Raw genomic sequence first — 17,758 nt, 5'->3', positions numbered from 1 at the left:
TTTTAGAATTTTAGAATTTTAGAATTTTAGAATTTTAGAATTTTAGAATTTTAGAATTTTAGAATTTTAGAATTTTAGAATTTTAAAATTTTAGAATTTTAGAATTTTAGAATTTTAGAATTTTAGAATTTTAGAATTTTATAATTTTATAATTTTAGAATTTTAGAATTTTAGAATTTTAGAATTTTAGAATTTTAGAATTTTAGAATTTTAGAATTTTAGAATTTTAGAATTTTAGAATTTTAGAATTTTAGAATTTTAGAATTTTAGAATTTTAGAATTTTAGAATTTTAGAATTTTAGAATTTTAGAATTTTAGAATTTTAGAATTTTAGAATTTTAGAATTTTAGAATTTTAGAATTTTAGAATTTTAGAATTTTAGAATTTTAGAATTTTAGAATTTTAGAATTTTAGAATTTTAGAATTTTAGAATTTTAGAATTTTAGAATTTTAGAATTTTAGAATTTTAGAATTTTAGAATTTTAGAATTTTAGAATTTTAGAATTTTAGAATTTTAGAATTTTAGAATTTTAGAATTTTAGAATTTTAGAATTTTAGAATTTTAGAATTTTAGAATTTTAGAATTTTAGAATTTTAGAATTTTAGAATTTTAGAATTTTAGAATTTTAGAATTTTAGAATTTTAGAATTTTAGAATTTTAGAATTTTAGAATTTTAGAATTTTAGAATTTTAGAATTTTAGAATTTTAGAATTTTAGAATTTTAGAATTTTAGAATTTTAGAATTTTAGAATTTTAGAATTTTAGAATTTTAGAATTTTAGAATTTTAGAATTTTAGAATTTTAGAATTTTAGAATTTTAGAATTTTAGAATTTTAGAATTTTAGAATTTTAGAATTTTAGAATTTTAGAATTTTAGAATTTTAGAATTTTAGAATTTTAGAATTTTAGAATTTTAGAATTTTAGAATTTTAGAATTTTAGAATTTTAGAATTTTAGAATTTTAGAATTCTAGAATTTTAAAATTTTAGAATTTTAGAATTTTAGAATTTTAGAATTTTAGAATTTTAGAATTTTAGAATTTTAGAATTTTAGAATTTTAGAATTTTAGAATTTTAGAATTTTAGAATTTTAGAATTTCAAAATTTTAAAATTTTAGAATTTTAGAATTTTAGAATTTTAGAATTTTAGAATTTTAGAATTTTAGAATTTTAGAATTTTAGAATTTTAGAATTTTAGAATTTTAGAATTTTAGAATTTTAGAATTTTAGAATTTTAGAATTTTAGAATTTTAGAATTTTAGAATTTTAGAATTTTAGAATTTTAGAATTTTAGAATTTTAGAATTTTAGAATTTTAGAATTTTAGAATTTTAGAATTTTAGAATTTTAGAATTTTAGAATTTTAGAATTTTAGAATTTTAGAATTTTAGAATTTTAGAATTTTAGAATTTTAGAATTTTAGAATTTTAGAATTTTAGAATTTTAGAATTTTAGAATTTTAGAATTTTAGAATTTTAGAGTTTTAGAATTTTAGAATTTTAGAATTTTAGAATTTTAGAATTTTAGAATTTTAGAATTTTAGAATTTTAGAATTTTAGAATTTTAGGATTTTAGAATTTTAGAATTTTAGAATTTTAGAATTTTAGAATTTTAGAATTTTAGAATTTTAGAATTTTAGAATTTTAGAATTTTAGAATTTTAGAATTTTAGACTTTTAGACTTTTAGACTTTTAGAATTTTAGAATTTTAGAATTTTAGAATTTTAGAATTTTAGAATTTTAGAATTTTAGAATTTTAGAATTTTAGAATTTTAGAATTTTAGAATTTTAGAATTTTAGAATTTTAGAATTTTAGAATTTTTGAGTTTTAGAATTTTAGAATTTTAGAATTTTAGAATTTTAGAATTTTAGAATTTTAGAATTTTAGAATTTTAGAATTTTAGAATTTTAGAATTTTAGAATTTTAGAATTTAAGAATTTCAGAATTTTAAAATTTTAGAATTTTAGAATTTTTAGAATTTTAGAATTTTAGAATTTTGGAATTTTGGAATTTTAGAATTTTAGAATTTTAGAATTCTAGAATTATAGAATTTTAGTATTTTAGAATTGAGGAATTTAAGAATTTTAGAATTTTAAAATTTTAGAATTTTAGATTTTTAGAATTTTCGATTTTTAGAAATTAAGAAATTTAGAATTTTAAATGTTTAGAATTGTTGAATTTTCTGAATTGTTGATTTTTTTTAATTTTAGAATTTGGAATTATATAATTTTAAAATTTTAGAATTTAGGAAAAACTTTCGCTAAACTTAGACAAAATTGTATAGAAAAACTTAAGGTTAAAATTTGTTACTTTATACGGGAACAGCGTTTAATTTTATCGGGCACATAATGTTAACATATCAGCATTTTATCGTTTATTTAACGCGGATCAGTATCAAAATTTAAAACCTGGTTGCTACTGATTCGAGTGAATTTGTGTGAATGTTTAAATGACCTAGCTCGCTTAAAACTCTCAGATTTGGTTATGGAGTTCGGCAGAATTCTGCCGAAATTAACTTCAACTGAAATTTTCGACAGAACTATCTGTCATCTTTCGACTTGTCTTCGGAGATATGACTCCTAATTTGCCGAGCACTTAATTTTCACTGCCTAGCGTTCAATTCTAGAGTTTTTTTTTTAAAGTTCCTATATCAGCTATTGTGTTTGATATGTTTTAAGAACCCTTCTTGAAAGAAAAAGTCCTACTTGACAGCTCTTTCCTATTTCCCTTTTTGTTCTGATTTGGCAGAATTCTACCAAAGTTCGGCAAGAAAAATCTGATTGTGAGACGTCAAAATTTAGCTGTCAGTCAATAGAGTTATTTACGTGCGCATGTATTGCGTGTACGTACACGAAAAAAAAAGTGAGGTTAAATTTTGTCCGGCCAGCAAAATCAAATGGTGCGCTAGTGTGCGTACGCGAAACGTCATAAAGCTCTATGGAATTGGATTCTAGAACAGTTTCATTCAAAATAGCGTGTTTGGAAATTACAATTATGTTTATCTAGAATTATGTTTATCACATCTCGACTTTTTTTTTATTAGGTCCTATAAACATATGAAAGACAATAGCTTATAGGACCTTTTCAAAAAAAACTCTGGACATTAAATTTGTGTTCGTTAGTTGCCAAACTACCCTAGCCTTCCCCAAACCCTGGAAAGCTTTTTCTCTGGCAACCCTTCCTCTCTCACACACACACACCCTCATCTCTCCATCTTACCACTACACTCTCCCGGCGCCGCCACCTTTCAGAACCGTGTGCGCAGGGTTACCAGGTCAAAATTTGGAAAATCTGGCAAAGTATCGATCAAAAATCTGGGAAAATCTGGCAGACGAAAATCTAACAAATCTCAATGGTGAAGATGGGGGAGGCTATAAATGAATTTAAAAGTTTGTAGAATTCAGATGTTTTAACTGTTTTTAAGGCCTGAAAAAGGTAGAATATACTTATTACTTAAGAAAAACATATTCTAATATTTTTGATTTTCAATTAAAATCTTTCATTTTAATCAAAAAAATGCACAAAATGGGCATAAAGTGATAAATCTGGCAAAATCTGTCAATATCTGGCACTGAGAAGGATGAATCTTTATTCTGGCTGACACTTGAAAAATCTGGCATTCCCAGATTTATCTGGCAACCTGGCAACCCTGCGTGTGCGAGAACGGTTCTCTTGCTCCCAAAAAGCTTCGGCCGCGACAGTCTTCGAGTGAATTTGGTTGAGTTTGGACGCGTTTTTCTCCGCCGGGGCTCGCTGTCGTGTCTTGCTGCCGGAAATCCCTGTGGCAGTCTCAGCTTTTGTCAGTGTTTTTTGCGTGTGCATTTCCGGCCACCAGTGCTAGTAGAGAGAGAGAGAGTGGAGACTCTTTTAGTTTTTGTTGGGGAAAAATTGCGGTGAAAATCTATTTGAATTTGGGGAAATTGATTGCTTGGAAAGCGCGAGGAAAGTGCATTGAAGAGAGGTGACAAAGTGTCAAAGTAACGAAACGAAAAACGTCAACAAAGAAGCATCAGCAACAACAACAAAATAAATAGTGCAAAATAGTGAAACAACAAAACAAGCCGCAAAGCAAAGGCAAGCAAGGAAGAAAGGGTGGAGAAAGAAGACGACTTCCATTTTTTTCCTTCTCTCGTTTTTCATTTTGTGCGTTCTCTCCACCGCACACAAGCCTCTACTTGTCTGTGTTTGTATTTGTGTCGGCCGTTTGACAGCTGCTGCTGCTGCAGATTCGTCATTCTTGCAATCAACAGTGCGTGCAGGCAGCTGTAAACAACAAGCTGTCAGCTGTCAGTGGCAGAGAGGAGCTGAAGGAAAACGAAAAAAAACGGAGCTGCTTCTTCGCGACCTGGGACCAGGGTCGTGGTCGTCGTAACCTGTTTCTGAAGTGTGCGCTTCCGAGTTCTTGCTGGTGTCCGGAGTCGCCGTGTGTCTCGGGTAGAGTCGGAACGTGGTTCCATCGTGAAGGAGGAATCTCCCGAGAAGGAAGCAGCTTTGCGTGATTTGCTGCTGCAAACGAGGAAGCAGATTTTGCCCTGGTATGTCATTGTTTCAGGGGGTGGTAATCTAGTGGGGACGGAACCGACCTCCCCCGTCAGGGGGAGAACCTACCCCTTTGTTTGTTTTGCTCAACTCAGTAGCACCAGACTTAGTTTACGACCCAAAAAGAGTGGCAAGGTTGTCTCGAGCGAGCTCCGAAACGCCCTTGGAATCCAATATCTCTCCCCCCGCAAGTAGTGAGTTCTTTTTTTTGTGTTGTTGTGGTAGAGTTGCGCACCGAAAGTACCGTTGCATCATTACCCGGAATGCATTCTAGGCACACAAGCCACGGCAAGTCAGGTGATGACTCAGTTTGAAGTTGTGAAGTACGGTGTGACCGATAATTGTGGTCCGGATTGAGGTGGTTTAATGTAGTTGCTTTGGGGAGTGCCAAATTTGGCTGGAAATTACTAGTTTGATAACTGGACTCAGTGCAATATCAGCCATTATTGAGTGATTCTAATGGAATTATGGAAACAATCAAGTTTGACGATGTTTCCAAGTGCCCAGAAGCTGCTTTGAGATTGACTTGTGAGCTATTAAAAAAGGTGTTAATTGATTCCTTTGAAGTGGGGTGCTGGCCCTAATTTCCTGGAAGCTGTTAGAGTGTTACTCATCGAACATCATGCGTTCCATATAACCGGTTTGCTCATTGTTGTAAGTTTTTAGATTACACTTCTATCATTGGAGTGAAAAATGAAAAATATCTGGAATGTCAGCAACTTCATCAAACATTTTCAAACATCAGGACAATCAATTTTCTTATGAAAGAATTAAAGCTTCTTTGAAAGTACTTTTTGGAAAGGGGAAAACTGCCCTTTCATTATTTTCATCGATTAAAATTGGTTTCCAACTGTTATTCTAATTGGTAAGTGAACAGTTTAGCAATTCCATCCAAACTGTCTTAATCAGTTTAGAAAGTGAAGTCGGGACAAGCCTAATTTATATGAAGATTTAGATATCAATATCTTCAATTTTCAATATCCCAAAGACGTTTCGCTGCAAAATCAAATTCAAACGTGATCTCGAGTTTTTCAGCACTTTTCGCATTAACTCAACTCGGTAAAGCAAAGTAAATTTTTTCCATGACACATGAAAAGTATCGGGGCCGCATTTACAAAGCGGATTCAAGGTTAATGTTAACATTCCATAGGTCGCCTTCCCTAAGGTGACGTGATAAGGTCCAGCTTGTGATGATACACTACCTTCCCTTTACTAAGCAATCAAATCCAGAAGAGGAAAGATCACCAGTTGTGTAGATTCGAGCCGGGGTTTGATCCTCGATCTTCCGCATACGAGGCGGAAGCGTTACCACTGGGCTACGTGGCTCGGTCTAAACTCGGTAAAGCCTCGGCAAATATACGACTCCACTACTGTTATTGAATCAGTGAATCCCATCGATTGATATAATCAGCAAGGTGGCCACTCAAGTCGGGAAAACGGGAAAGTCGGGAATTTGCCAAAATCCGCCAAAAATCGGGAAAAAGTCGGGAATTTATGATTTTTGTCAAAAAGTCGGGAATTCCAAGCATACTTATTTACAAACTAATTTTAACTCTTGAATGATTGTGTAATATTTTGTAAAATTTTCAAATTAATTTCACTCAATTCTGCTTTAGTAACTTACTTTAAATTTAAGGTTCTTTTCACTATTTCAATATATTTGAGTATGGAAAAGCTGTTTAAGAAATTCAAAATCTTAATGAATATAGGATGCAGTTGACACAGATTTTCATAATATTTTTTATGAATCAAGTAATCTCTAATAATTTTTGTTTATCAACAAGAGGTAAAGTAAATGAAAAACTCAAATAAAAATATAGCCTAATGCCCAGCTTAGAGTTATGATTCTATTTCATTTTGTCACATAGATTGAATATTAGAAAACATATTTTTTTTTTTGTAAACATTTTTAATTGTTTAGGTAAATTACCTTCTATAGATAAAGCTTGATTTTGAATTTTCGGAATACTTAAATATCGATTAAAATTTAAAATAGAAAAACTTTTTTAACGTTTTGAATCCAAAAAAAAATTAGTTATTGCACAATTCTTTTTAAAAAATTGTCTCTTCAAACATGTTGCTTAAAATAAGTATGAAAAATAGGAATGAAATTTTAAATTCAGTTATATTTAACTTTTTGTCATTTCCAGTTGAAACGAAATATCGAAAACTATACTTTGCCAATTTAAAAAGTATTGTTGAACTTTCGATTTTTTTTCGAGGACTAACAGTTTGTGTTTCTACTATGGATTATAAATAATGAATTTTCGTTTTTGAAGTATTTTTTTTTTAAATTAATTTAGATTTTTTTTTTGGTGGTTGATATTGACTTTTCTTATAGAGAGCTTTTTTCATTCTTTAGATAAAAAACGTTACTTAATCCACCATTAGGTGGTTGGTGCCTTCCTCACATTCATGAAGTCAATACATTCAGTAAAAATAGCAACATTCCCTTAACATGCTTGTTTAACAAATCAACTTTATTACTAATTTATTTTGATAGGGTTCGCAGACCTTTAATTTTTCTGGCTCATCGGCAAAAAAAAAAAATTATCCAACGATAGTTCGCATGGAAGATTCAGACAATATTTTTATCACAATATCTGAAATCCAACCTCTAAAATGTGTATAAATAACACTTAAGTGCTAATAACTTTTGAAAGGGGTGGCAGATCCTCGATGTATTAGGCTCATTTGAAAGGTCTTTCGATTGTCTAACTAACGACAGGTCGCATGATGGACCCGGACATAATTTTTACTGAAATATCTGAGATCCGGCCTCCAAAAAGTGTATAAATAACACTTAAGTGCCAATAACTTTTGATAGGGTTGTCAGATCCTTGATGTTTTAGGCTCATTTGAAAGGTCTTTCGATTGTCTAACTAACGACAGGTCGCATGATGGACCCGGACATCATTTTTACTGAAATATCTGAGATCCGGCCTCCAAAAAGTGTATAAATAACAGTTAATTGCTAATAACTTTTGATAGGGTTGTCAGATCCTTGATGTTTTAGTTTCATTTGAAAGGTCTTTTGATTATCTAACTAACGACAGGTCACATGATGGACCCGGACATTATTTTTACTAAAATATCTGAGATCCGGCCTCCAAAAAGTGTATAAATAACACTTAAGTGTCAATAACTTTTGATAGGGTTGTCAGATCCTTGATGTTTTAGGCTCATTTGAAAGGTCTTTCGATTATCTAACTAACGATGGGTTGCATGATGGACCCGGACATCGTTATCATTGAATTATCTGAGATCCGGCCTCCAAAAAGTGTATAAATAACACTTAAGTGCTAATAACTTTTGATAGGGTTGTCAGATCTTCAATGTTTTGGGCTCATTGGAAAGGTCTTTTTAATACCTTTCTGAAAATGTATAACATGATAGGGTTTCTTGCAAAAACCACCCTTTTTACAATCTTCCGGACATACGCCAAAATCGTTTTTTTAGCATAACTTTTGAAGTACTTAACTAATCTTGCTGATTTTAAATAGAGACCTATGGGACCCCAAGACGGATCGAATGAGACTACTACGGTCAAAATCCGTTCATCCAGTCCGGAGATAATCGAGTGACAATTTTTTTGTCCACCCACCTACACACATCGACACAGACATTTGCTCAGACCATGATTCTGAGTCGATAGGTATACGTGAAGGTGGGTCTACAAGGTCGAATTAAGAAGTTCATTTTCCGAGTGATTTTATAGCCTTTCCTCAGTAAGGTGAGGAAGGCAAAAATGCCTGTTATTTGAGCTTTCTGGAAAAAGTCGGCAATTTGAAAATTGGATTCGGGTGGTAACCCTGTAAACAGTTTAAAAGTAAATTTATTTTTTATAACTAAGTTTGTTTATCAATCTTCTTGTCGCACATCGATTGACAATAACAATAATTCTCACTTACTTTTTCAAAAGGTTCTATCAGCATAGGACACCCATGGCGCATAGAAACTTTTGAAAAAGTACACTAGAATTAAATTATTTAGGTCATCTTAACAAAGCTTGTAATTGGTCTAAATGTTCAAAAAATTAATATAAATTAAAAAAAGGCCTAATAAACCAAATACCTATTATTTTTTTTGCTTTGTGGTCGGAAAAGGAGGTATTCAAAACACCCATAAAGCAAAAGAAATGTTTAGTGATCCTTATCTAATCTAATCTAATCTAATCAGACCCTAGCGCAGCCAATCTGTGCCGTAGGTTAGATGACGCCTAGCACTCTTCTTGTCATTTATTAACATTTGTAGTTAGAATCCATTGAAACATCGCAAGCGTTTAACCGGCCAGGCCTACTGCGTAAAGCCGTATCGCAGAGATGACTCGTAATTGGGTTGAGTTTGAGCACTGAGTGTTCGAACAACAACACAATTCTGAATCGACAGGGGAAGAAGAAGCGTGGGGACACACCACCATACGCTCCGAGATTTGGTTGTATTCGTTGGGAGCACCATGCTGATGGAATCGAAGCAAGCCGTGCGCGCGTCGTGACGTTTTGAATTTTTGCTCCGCGTTTTTTTTTTCGTTTTTTATAGTTTTCTAAGTGAATTTTAAGTTTAATATTTTGATTGCCCGGGAGGTTCAGAATCGGATTTCGAGTGCTGAGCGACGGAATTTCAAATTGGAGGTCAAAGAGAAGTGTGATTCGTAAACTGGAAATTCAGTGGCAGTTTTTTTGGGCAAGCAAAACCGATGTCAGGGACCTTCGAGGGTGAGCTTGCCCTAGCTAGAAGCAGAACATTTTGAAGCTGCTGGTGGAAATTTCGGTGCTGTCGGGAGCGATTGATGCTGAATGGTGGTCGAGATGATCGATTCAAAGATTTTGATTTGTCTCTATGTTTCGTCCTGGATCGTTTTGTCCTATCCCGGTGAGCTCTTTCCTTTTTGGAACTTCGTTTAATTTTCACGGAACGGAACGGACAAAAATATGGGAGTGGCCGTGGCTGACTGGTAACGGTGTTCGCTTTGTAAGCGAATGGTCCTGGGTTCGATGCCCATCTGCTCCCAACGAAAAAGTTTAAGACTTAAAAATACTTGAAATACGTAATATGAACTAAAAATCAAAGTCGCTCGAGGCGGGGTTCGATCCCCCGTTCTATGGATTGGTAAGCAAAAATGCTAACCACTGCGTCATCACAGCTTGGTGAGCTTTGACTGGAATTAGGAAAACTGTTACTACCAACTAAATACGCGCTGGGTTTTTGTCCATTTGGCAAGGATCCGGAAGTTCTGAATAACGTTTGAATCCGATTGATGCAAACGTTCTTTAGGGCGGGGCTTGTCGGTTCAAGCTGAGGTACCTCGCGCACGGCTAGCCTGCGTAGAAATGGGTCACCGAAGCTCGACACTTTCCAAATGCCTATGCGAGTTATTTGCATGTATAGAATGTAAATCTAAAATACATGGAAACAACTCAATTTGTAAGAAGCGGCCGCGTGGCTCCGTTTGGTTGGTTGCACACACACACATTCGTTGGGAGCACCATGCTAAGAAGGTTTGGTACTCCGGGACCCTCTGGGATGGGACATTGTATTTCCACAAATGCCCGAGACACTATTTGCCGTGGTTATAGCGCCACAACTCGCTCTCTGTAACAGTATTCCTAATTCCAGTCCACGCTCACTAAGTCGTCATGGCCTAGTGGTTAGCATTTTTGCTTACCAATCCAAAGGACGGAGGATCGAACCCCGCCTTGAGCGACTTTGATTTTTCGTTCATATTCAACATTTCAAACTTATGTGTTCTTAACTTTCTCGTTGGGAGCAGATGGGAATCGAACCCAGAACCATTCGCTTACAAAGCGAACACCGTAACCAGTCAGCCACGGCCGCTCCTGCAAAAGAAATGTTTATTGATCCTTAAAAAAACCCAAATTGTAAGACATTTGTGTGAACTGAATAAATTCTGACTTGATTGTTTTCGATGAGCCTTACAGCGGAGTTCGATTCCATGTTCTTTGAATCTGTTAACAAAAGAGTCCATCAGCTATCCAAAATAATCCCGTTGAGGCTTGTGAGCTTTAGAAAGACATATACTTATACAAAATCCAAGAAGTGGATTAGAATACTCGCTTACTTTTTCAAAAGATCCTATGTACACAGGAAACTAGTGGTGCATTGGTTATTTTGAAAAAGTAATCTCGAATGCTTAGAACTTCCAAGCTAGCATATCTCATAGGCGCATTTTAAATTGAATCAACATTGCCACGATAAAAAATAACAGAAAAACTTATAGAATTGGGTACTAAAGCCCTATGTAAATTTTTATGTACAACAATAAAAAACACGATTAAAAACCATTTCTGAGCACTTTTTTCATTTTAATGCAAAAAATAAATAAATTGACAAATAACATTTTTTCGATGGATCAACTATGGTTCCCTTGGAACGAGCTGTCAAATAGGACCTTTTTTGTCCTTTGATGTCGTTCGAAGAGTCATTGTACCAGCCATGCCAGATATACAGATAAATCTGTATTTTACAGATTTTTCGATCCCAAAAATCACAAAAATCTGTATATACTGATTTTTTAAAATTGATTATAATTAAAAATTTAACAATTCAGTCAGTCTTGTATGGCTTTGAATTTGTCATGAAACAGATAAAATACAGATTTATTTTAAAGAAAATACAGATCTCCCATAAAATAATCTGACATCGTTGCATTGTACTCTGAAAAATAGACTTTATCGTTGTGAACAATAATATCACAAATTTAAGCTTGATTTTAGGACCCAATTCAAAGATCCAATAAGAGAAAAGAAGAATTGAAAGCTAACCCATTTGAATTTAGAGTGACTCCTCGTGTCCATCACCCCTGGGCTTTGTCATAATGAGTGTCATAGGTTTGATGCTTGTTTGGCAAAGAGTATGATTTGATTCGATGTGGAATTAAAATCGAAGTGTTCAGTATATTGCTGAAGCTTCCATTTTTACACATGGACACCACTTCATGCTGCGAGAACCCACTTTGGAGCAGTCTCAGGGCTTAATCGATGGCCGGTAAGCTGTCATCGAGACAAGGAGGTTCTCAGATAGTGGAAATATCACATTTTAAAATGAAAATGTGATTTTTCCCTATCTTAATGTGGGTGTCAGGTTAGGATGCGGGTTTTTAAAAATTTAGTTTTTGTGAAATTTAGGATTTTAACTATAAATATCAACTTTTAATACTTTGCCTTTAGTTATTTAGGGACAAAATTAGTAACAGTGAATTTAGTAATTCTATCAGAATCGGTGATTTTCATTCAAGTAGCATAAAAACCATTCTGATTTGTCAAAACTTCCATAGAGTCTCGATCAATCAATAGTGAAATGATATCGGACTAAATTCGTTGATCTGTTGAACTAACGGTTGTCGATTTATGTTTGTATCGACCATTGTTGCGAATCGAGGATCTACTGGAATTCTGACGATCAAATGGTCGTCTCTATTTCAATTCACGACTTGTAAAATATGAACTGTTATTCATTTTTTTTTTGTTTTTTAAAAGAAGCCAGACGGGTTTTAAAAGAATTGTTCTAGATTTTTTGGCTATTAATTAAAATGTCGGGGATTTGAGATAAGAGTAGCTTTCGGATAGGTTACTTTAAATCTTGTATTCAATTCAAGTTAGGTAGGTATCCGCAAATGAATATTTGGACTTGTATGAATAATTGAACATTTTGGACTTATGAATAACACACAACTGTGCATTTATTCTAGAGTCAGATCCATACAGCGTCAGTGTTTATTTGGTCGAAGTGTACTAATTCATTGGCAGATCTGATTCTAGTTGTAATGTACGACAAGACTACTGACGGACGTGACAGGACGAGGGCCCAGTTTAGAGGTTTCAACATCAACGATGTGCGGCTGAGTGACTCCTCGTGTCCATCACTTCGAAAAACCGTGGAGAATTTCCCTTATCCTTTATAAAAATTGGTGCATTAAAATTGTCCGTCTCGCAAAATAAAACCTTTGCCCTTGTCCCCTGGCTTGCGGTAGAGATGAGAATCTTTTATATACGGAACCTCAATTTAAACTGAATAATAATTTCTCAATATCTTCTTTTCTACTTTCAGATCCAACATCATCATAACTGACCCTTTCCCCAAAAATCGGGGAATAACCGTTCGACATCGAAGCCAGCAGGCAAAGGACACCTGGAAACCTCGCGGCTAACATTCGTACACCTGCCTGGTCCTGTGTAGCATTCATTACCTGTTACCTACCACACAGTCAGTGGTAGTCGTCAGCGAGAGAAGTCACCAGTTGAAGTCGTCGCGAGTGTTCCTGCACGAGGAAGAAGCACGCAAAATTTATGTTGCGTTGAAAAGCAACAGCGCAGCGTTTGGTGGGTTTGGTGCACGGCCGCACAATTATCCAATTGTTTTCAATTGAAAGAAGAAGAAGTGGCGTTGCGAAAAAAATAGTGCGTTCATTGTAAAATTTGTGTCTGCGTGTTACAAGTGAAGCAGAGGAAGAGAGTTGAGGAAGAAGCATTAATAGTGCGACCAATTAAGAGTGTAGTCTCAAGTGACAAACACGCTCGCCTTCCTTCCTTTCCCCGTTTGTTGCAAGTTGTGAAATTGGTGTGTAGTTCAAGTAGTTGAAGAAGCAAAAAGTGTGTCTCTCTGTTTAGTCAGTGTTTAGTTGAGTGCGCTCTAATGTCAAGCTGCAGCTGCAAGTGAAGGGCCGAAGAACCTGCTCCACGGCGCGCCCTAGTCCTAGATCTTCACTGTCCCCACTGGTTTTGTTCACTTGCTCGTTCCGTGTCTACCCTCGTGAATGGCGGCAGTTGGCGGTCCGACCAGGCAATCCCGCGGGGTCTCTATGAGCGTCTCGATGTCGCTGGTCCAGGGCGGTGCAGCGGGCGCGGCCGGCGGTCCCCAGGGCGCGATCCTGGCGGCGGCCGCCCCCTACTACCAGCCGCCGGCCGTCCCCCAGGACGTGCAGCCGGACCGGCCGATCGGGTACGGAGCGTTCGGCGTCGTATGGTGAGTACACTCTCTATATAGATAAGTTACTGATAAGCCGGGGGGTTGACTCACGTGCTCTTCAAGTGGTCCGTCCGGCCACACGTCCCGAAAAGAGATTAATCTTTCTTTCGAGAAGGCAAAAAAAAAGATGGGTCAAGTGCGGGGGCCACGACACTGCTGCTGCAATCTGTTTCTGCTGCACAAAGCAAAGCAAGATGGCAAGACGTGTGGCGCAGAGTGTGTGTGTGTGCGCGCACGGAAATTATATAGGTCAGGTCTTTGTTTACACACTGACTGGCTGCGGTGGCGGCGAATTACGCGAATGTGCGAAAAAATAAACAGGTCAATCGAAAAGTGCAGGAAAAGGAGAATGGCAAGAGATGTGATCGTTGGGATTTTTTAGGCAATTAATTTAATCACAGTTCTATTTAAAACATGTGCTATAGCAGAAAATGTAAAAACGTGCAAAAAATTGAAAAAGTGAAAAAAACATGAAAAAATTAGATAGGCAAAATGTTATGAAAGGAGGTGGTAGAATAAGCCAAAAACTACCAAAAAGAAACATAATCTAAACAAGATAAATGCAAATTAAAATACTAAAAATAAAACAAGAGAAGTAAAGTTTTTCGTAGAACAAAAGTTGCTCAAAATGACCTCCTTGGATTTTTTTGAGTACTTCTAGAAATGTTGAATATTTCCATCTATTGCGAACAAGTTTTTTTTATTATAAGTTTATGTTAAAAAAAAATATTTTCTTCTGTTGGAATAAGGTTCTGCGAATTTATGGAATTGAATTATTTTTGTGTGACAAAAAAGCTAAAATAACAGTTTTCTTCAGTTTCATTTGTTAAACTTAGATCAGAGTTGTACAACCGGAATCAAAGTGCAATCTTTTGGGAAAAATCGGAATCAGAAAAAAATAAAAGATTAAAATTAAAGGTTAGGTATCTATTTTCCACATCTTCAAAATTAATTTTTTCCACGTTTTTAAATTATTATTTTTTCAATTTATTGAAAAAACAAAATTGATGTAACTTCATCATTTTAAAAAGCTTGCTTGAAAAATTTAGAAATGTTTGTGCTAATGATTGAAATATGGTTTTCTTTTAAACAACTGTGAACAATCAACTTAAACTCGTAAAAAATGATTTAATAATGAACAAAACAAAAAAAAAAAACGATTAATTCAACTGTTCATTTTTGCAAAAATCCTCCCGCCTATTTTTTTTTTTATTCTCAGCAGAGAACTAGCAGAGTGGCCACTCAAGTCGGGAATTCGCCAAAATCCGTCAAAAATCGGGAAAAAGTCGGGAATTTGTGATTTTTTGTCAAAAAGTCGGGAATTCCAAGCATACTTGTTTGAAAATTAATTTTAACTCTTGAATAATTTTCTAATATTATGTACAATTTTCAAATTGAATTCACTTAATATTGCTTTAGTAACTTACTTTAAATTTAAGGTTCCTTTCACTATTTCAATTTATTTGAGTATGGAAAAGCTGTTTAAGATTTCAAAATCTTAATAAATATTGGATGCAGTTGACACAGATTTTCATAATATTTTTTATGAATCAAATGATCTGATGATTTTTGTTTATTAACAAGAGATATAGTTAATGAAAAACTAAAATAAAAATAGAGTCTAATGCCCAACTTAGAGGTATGATTCTAATTCATTTTGTCAAAAAGATTGGATATTTGAAATCAGATGCCAACTTGAGTTTGGCAATGGTTTTTATTGTAAATATTTTTAATTGCCTAACCAAATTCATTGAGTAATTTCAAATATATTTTTTCCAAAAGTTGTCCTTAAACTTTTTTTGTGAGTATGGGTAAATTACCTTTTATAGATTAAGTCTGATTTTCAGTTTTTGGAAAATTTAAATATCGAATAAAATCCAAAACTGAAAAACTTTTTTATGTTTTGGAAACATGACGAAAAAATATTGAAATTGCAAAAAAAAATAATCCAAGAAATTTTGAGTTATTGAAAAATTGTTTAGCAAATTTGTCTCTACAAACATTTTGCTTAAGTAGGAAAAATAGGAATGACATTTTAAATTTAGTTATCTTTAACTTTTTGCCATTTCCAGTAGAAACGAAAACTATTCGTTTGCCAAATATAAAAAAAATAACATGAAAGTTATAAGTATTGTTGAATCTTCGATTTTTTTTTCGAGGACTTAGGTATTGTTTGTGTTTCTACTCTGAATCATAATAATGAATTTCCATTTTTGAAGTTTTTTTTGTTGGAATTTGTTGTTAGATTTCTGTGTTTACAAAAATTGCCAATAGTTGTTTTTTTTTAAATTAACTTAGATTTTTTAAAATTAATTTAGATTTATTTTTCGTTGATTGATATTGGCTTTTCTCATAGAGTTTTTTTTGTTTGAAATCAATCTTTAGATAAGAAATGCCAATTATTTGAGCTTTCTGGAAATGTCGGGAATTTGAAAATGGGATTTGAGTGGTCACCCTGAAACAAGGAAAAACCGGAAATTTTATGATTGAAATTTTATGACCAGCCTAATTTAAGCAGATTTCACTTCTATTTCCGTTGATTGTTTGAAGTTCTCATAATTGATTTTTATAAGATCATTACTTTGATTTACATTAGGCATATATTGTGTTGAATGTTTTGTTTTTGGTTGCTGAAATTGCTGAAGGCCGTGTGTTAAAACAGCATCGCAAATATTTCATGTCAAAAAGAATACATTAATTTTTTCTCTGGTTTTAGACAACGTTAAGCTTAGAAGTTAATGAAATAAATGTAGAGCATACGAAACAAAAACCAAATAAAAAATAAAATAAAAGTCAATGAAATAAATTTAGAGCAAAACAAATGAAAACTAAATAAAAAAACTAAATTAATGACTTAGAAGCAGGGTTGCCAGGTCAAAATTTGAAAAATCTGGAAAAATCTGGCAGTCGAAAATCTGACATTTCTGAATGGTGAAGTGGAGGTAGAATATGATTTAATTCAAAAATTTGTAGAATTCAGATGCTTAAACTGATTTTATGGCCTCAAAAATTCTATATTTTTAGATTTCCAAATCGTTAATTTTAATCAAAAAGTTGTTCAAAACGGGCATAATCTAAAAAATCTGGAAAAATCTGGCATTATCTGACACAGAAAAGGATGAATATTTATTCTGGCTGTCACTTGAAAAATCTGGCATCTGGCAAAATTGGGCGGTGAGGTGGAAAAATATTTTAGCTCTGACTAAAAAACATATTAATAAAAAAATACATTACGAGTCGTACAGAATTTAATAAGTTAGGTTGAAAAATAAGAATATATTTAACGCAATTCATAAATTCATAATGTTATTAGTTTAAGTCTTATCAACATTACGACGACAATCAATTTAAAAATTCGTCATACCAATTTTATGTCACAAATCGTTCCAGAATTTCGTCAGCAAAAGATCGAAATCCCGAGACATGCAACCAACTCCCCCTCCCAACACACAGAACGAACGGAACAAAAGTCGGCACTGTTGTTCGTTGTTCTACAGCCGACTGGCGGGTTAACGTTCAACATTGAGTTTGCAGTTCCCTCCTCATTTGTTTTTGTTTGGCCACTGGCGTATGGCGTTTACGTCGTCGTCGACGACCGTCTGATAAGTACCGCCGAGGTCGTGTGAAAATGTATTTATTACTCCGTCGTCGTCGTCAGTTTCAGACGATGACGACATCACCAAAGCGACGTTGCATTGGCTTTCGTGTGTGCGAGTCGAGTTGCGTGTGTTCCGTTGTTTATGTCAATGAAGTGTTGTTTCGACCGTTTGAATGAATTATAAGGAAGTGGAAAGTCGACTTTTTTTGTTGTTGTTGCGAACCTCTCTGGCGACTTCAAAACAAAGCAACCACTTCCAAATTGTAGCGATTGGAGAAATTAAAAAAAAACCTTGAGCCGGATTCGAACCCGAGACGTATCGATTTGCACGAGCGCCTCCCTCTCTCTTCTTATCGGTCATTGTGGGCACACGTGAAGGCAATTCCGTTGAGCACTTGCTCTGTTGTTGATCAACAAGCACCTCAAATAACTGCATTCTCCACGTGTTGCACCATGTACTTCCTGCCAGGTTTAGGCTGCAGCATGTCGGTAGCTAGAATGCACCATCGCCATTACTTGCTAACTGACTGGTTGTTTATCAACAAGGAAACTCGTTTTTCAAGAATTGTTTACTTCTGTGAGTACTGCTCAGAGCGCACGAGGAATAAAGATGTGAGATAGCGAAGTGCTCGTCACA

The 17,758-nt window shown here is 34.1% G+C and overlaps 1 protein-coding gene across 3 annotated transcripts in view; it reads left to right on the top strand.

The window, feature by feature from the left end:
* The first annotated feature begins 3,691 nt into the window (after nucleotides 1–3,691).
* Nucleotides 3,692–17,758, top strand: part of LOC120416540 (serine/threonine-protein kinase NLK) — a 208,746-nt gene continuing 194,679 nt past the window's right edge. For 2 of the 3 annotated variants that reach the window (XR_005605353.2, XM_039578263.2), the window contains exons 1-2: nucleotides 3,693–4,534; nucleotides 12,606–13,520. Coding sequence is in view for 1 of the 3 variants with exons in the window: in XM_039578263.2 (XP_039434197.1) it covers nucleotides 13,312–13,520 (209 nt within the window). In the remaining 2 variants the exon portion in view is untranslated. Of the gene's footprint in view, nucleotides 4,535–12,605; nucleotides 13,521–17,758 lie in introns of all 3 variants that reach the window. The other variant, XR_005605354.2, reaches the window with a different exon arrangement.

This window comes from Culex pipiens, chromosome 3 (genome assembly GCF_016801865.2).
Source record: "Culex pipiens pallens isolate TS chromosome 3, TS_CPP_V2, whole genome shotgun sequence".
Classification (NCBI taxonomy): Eukaryota; Metazoa; Arthropoda; class Insecta; order Diptera; family Culicidae; genus Culex; species Culex pipiens.
This window is presented reverse-complemented; position numbering and strand designations above follow the sequence as displayed.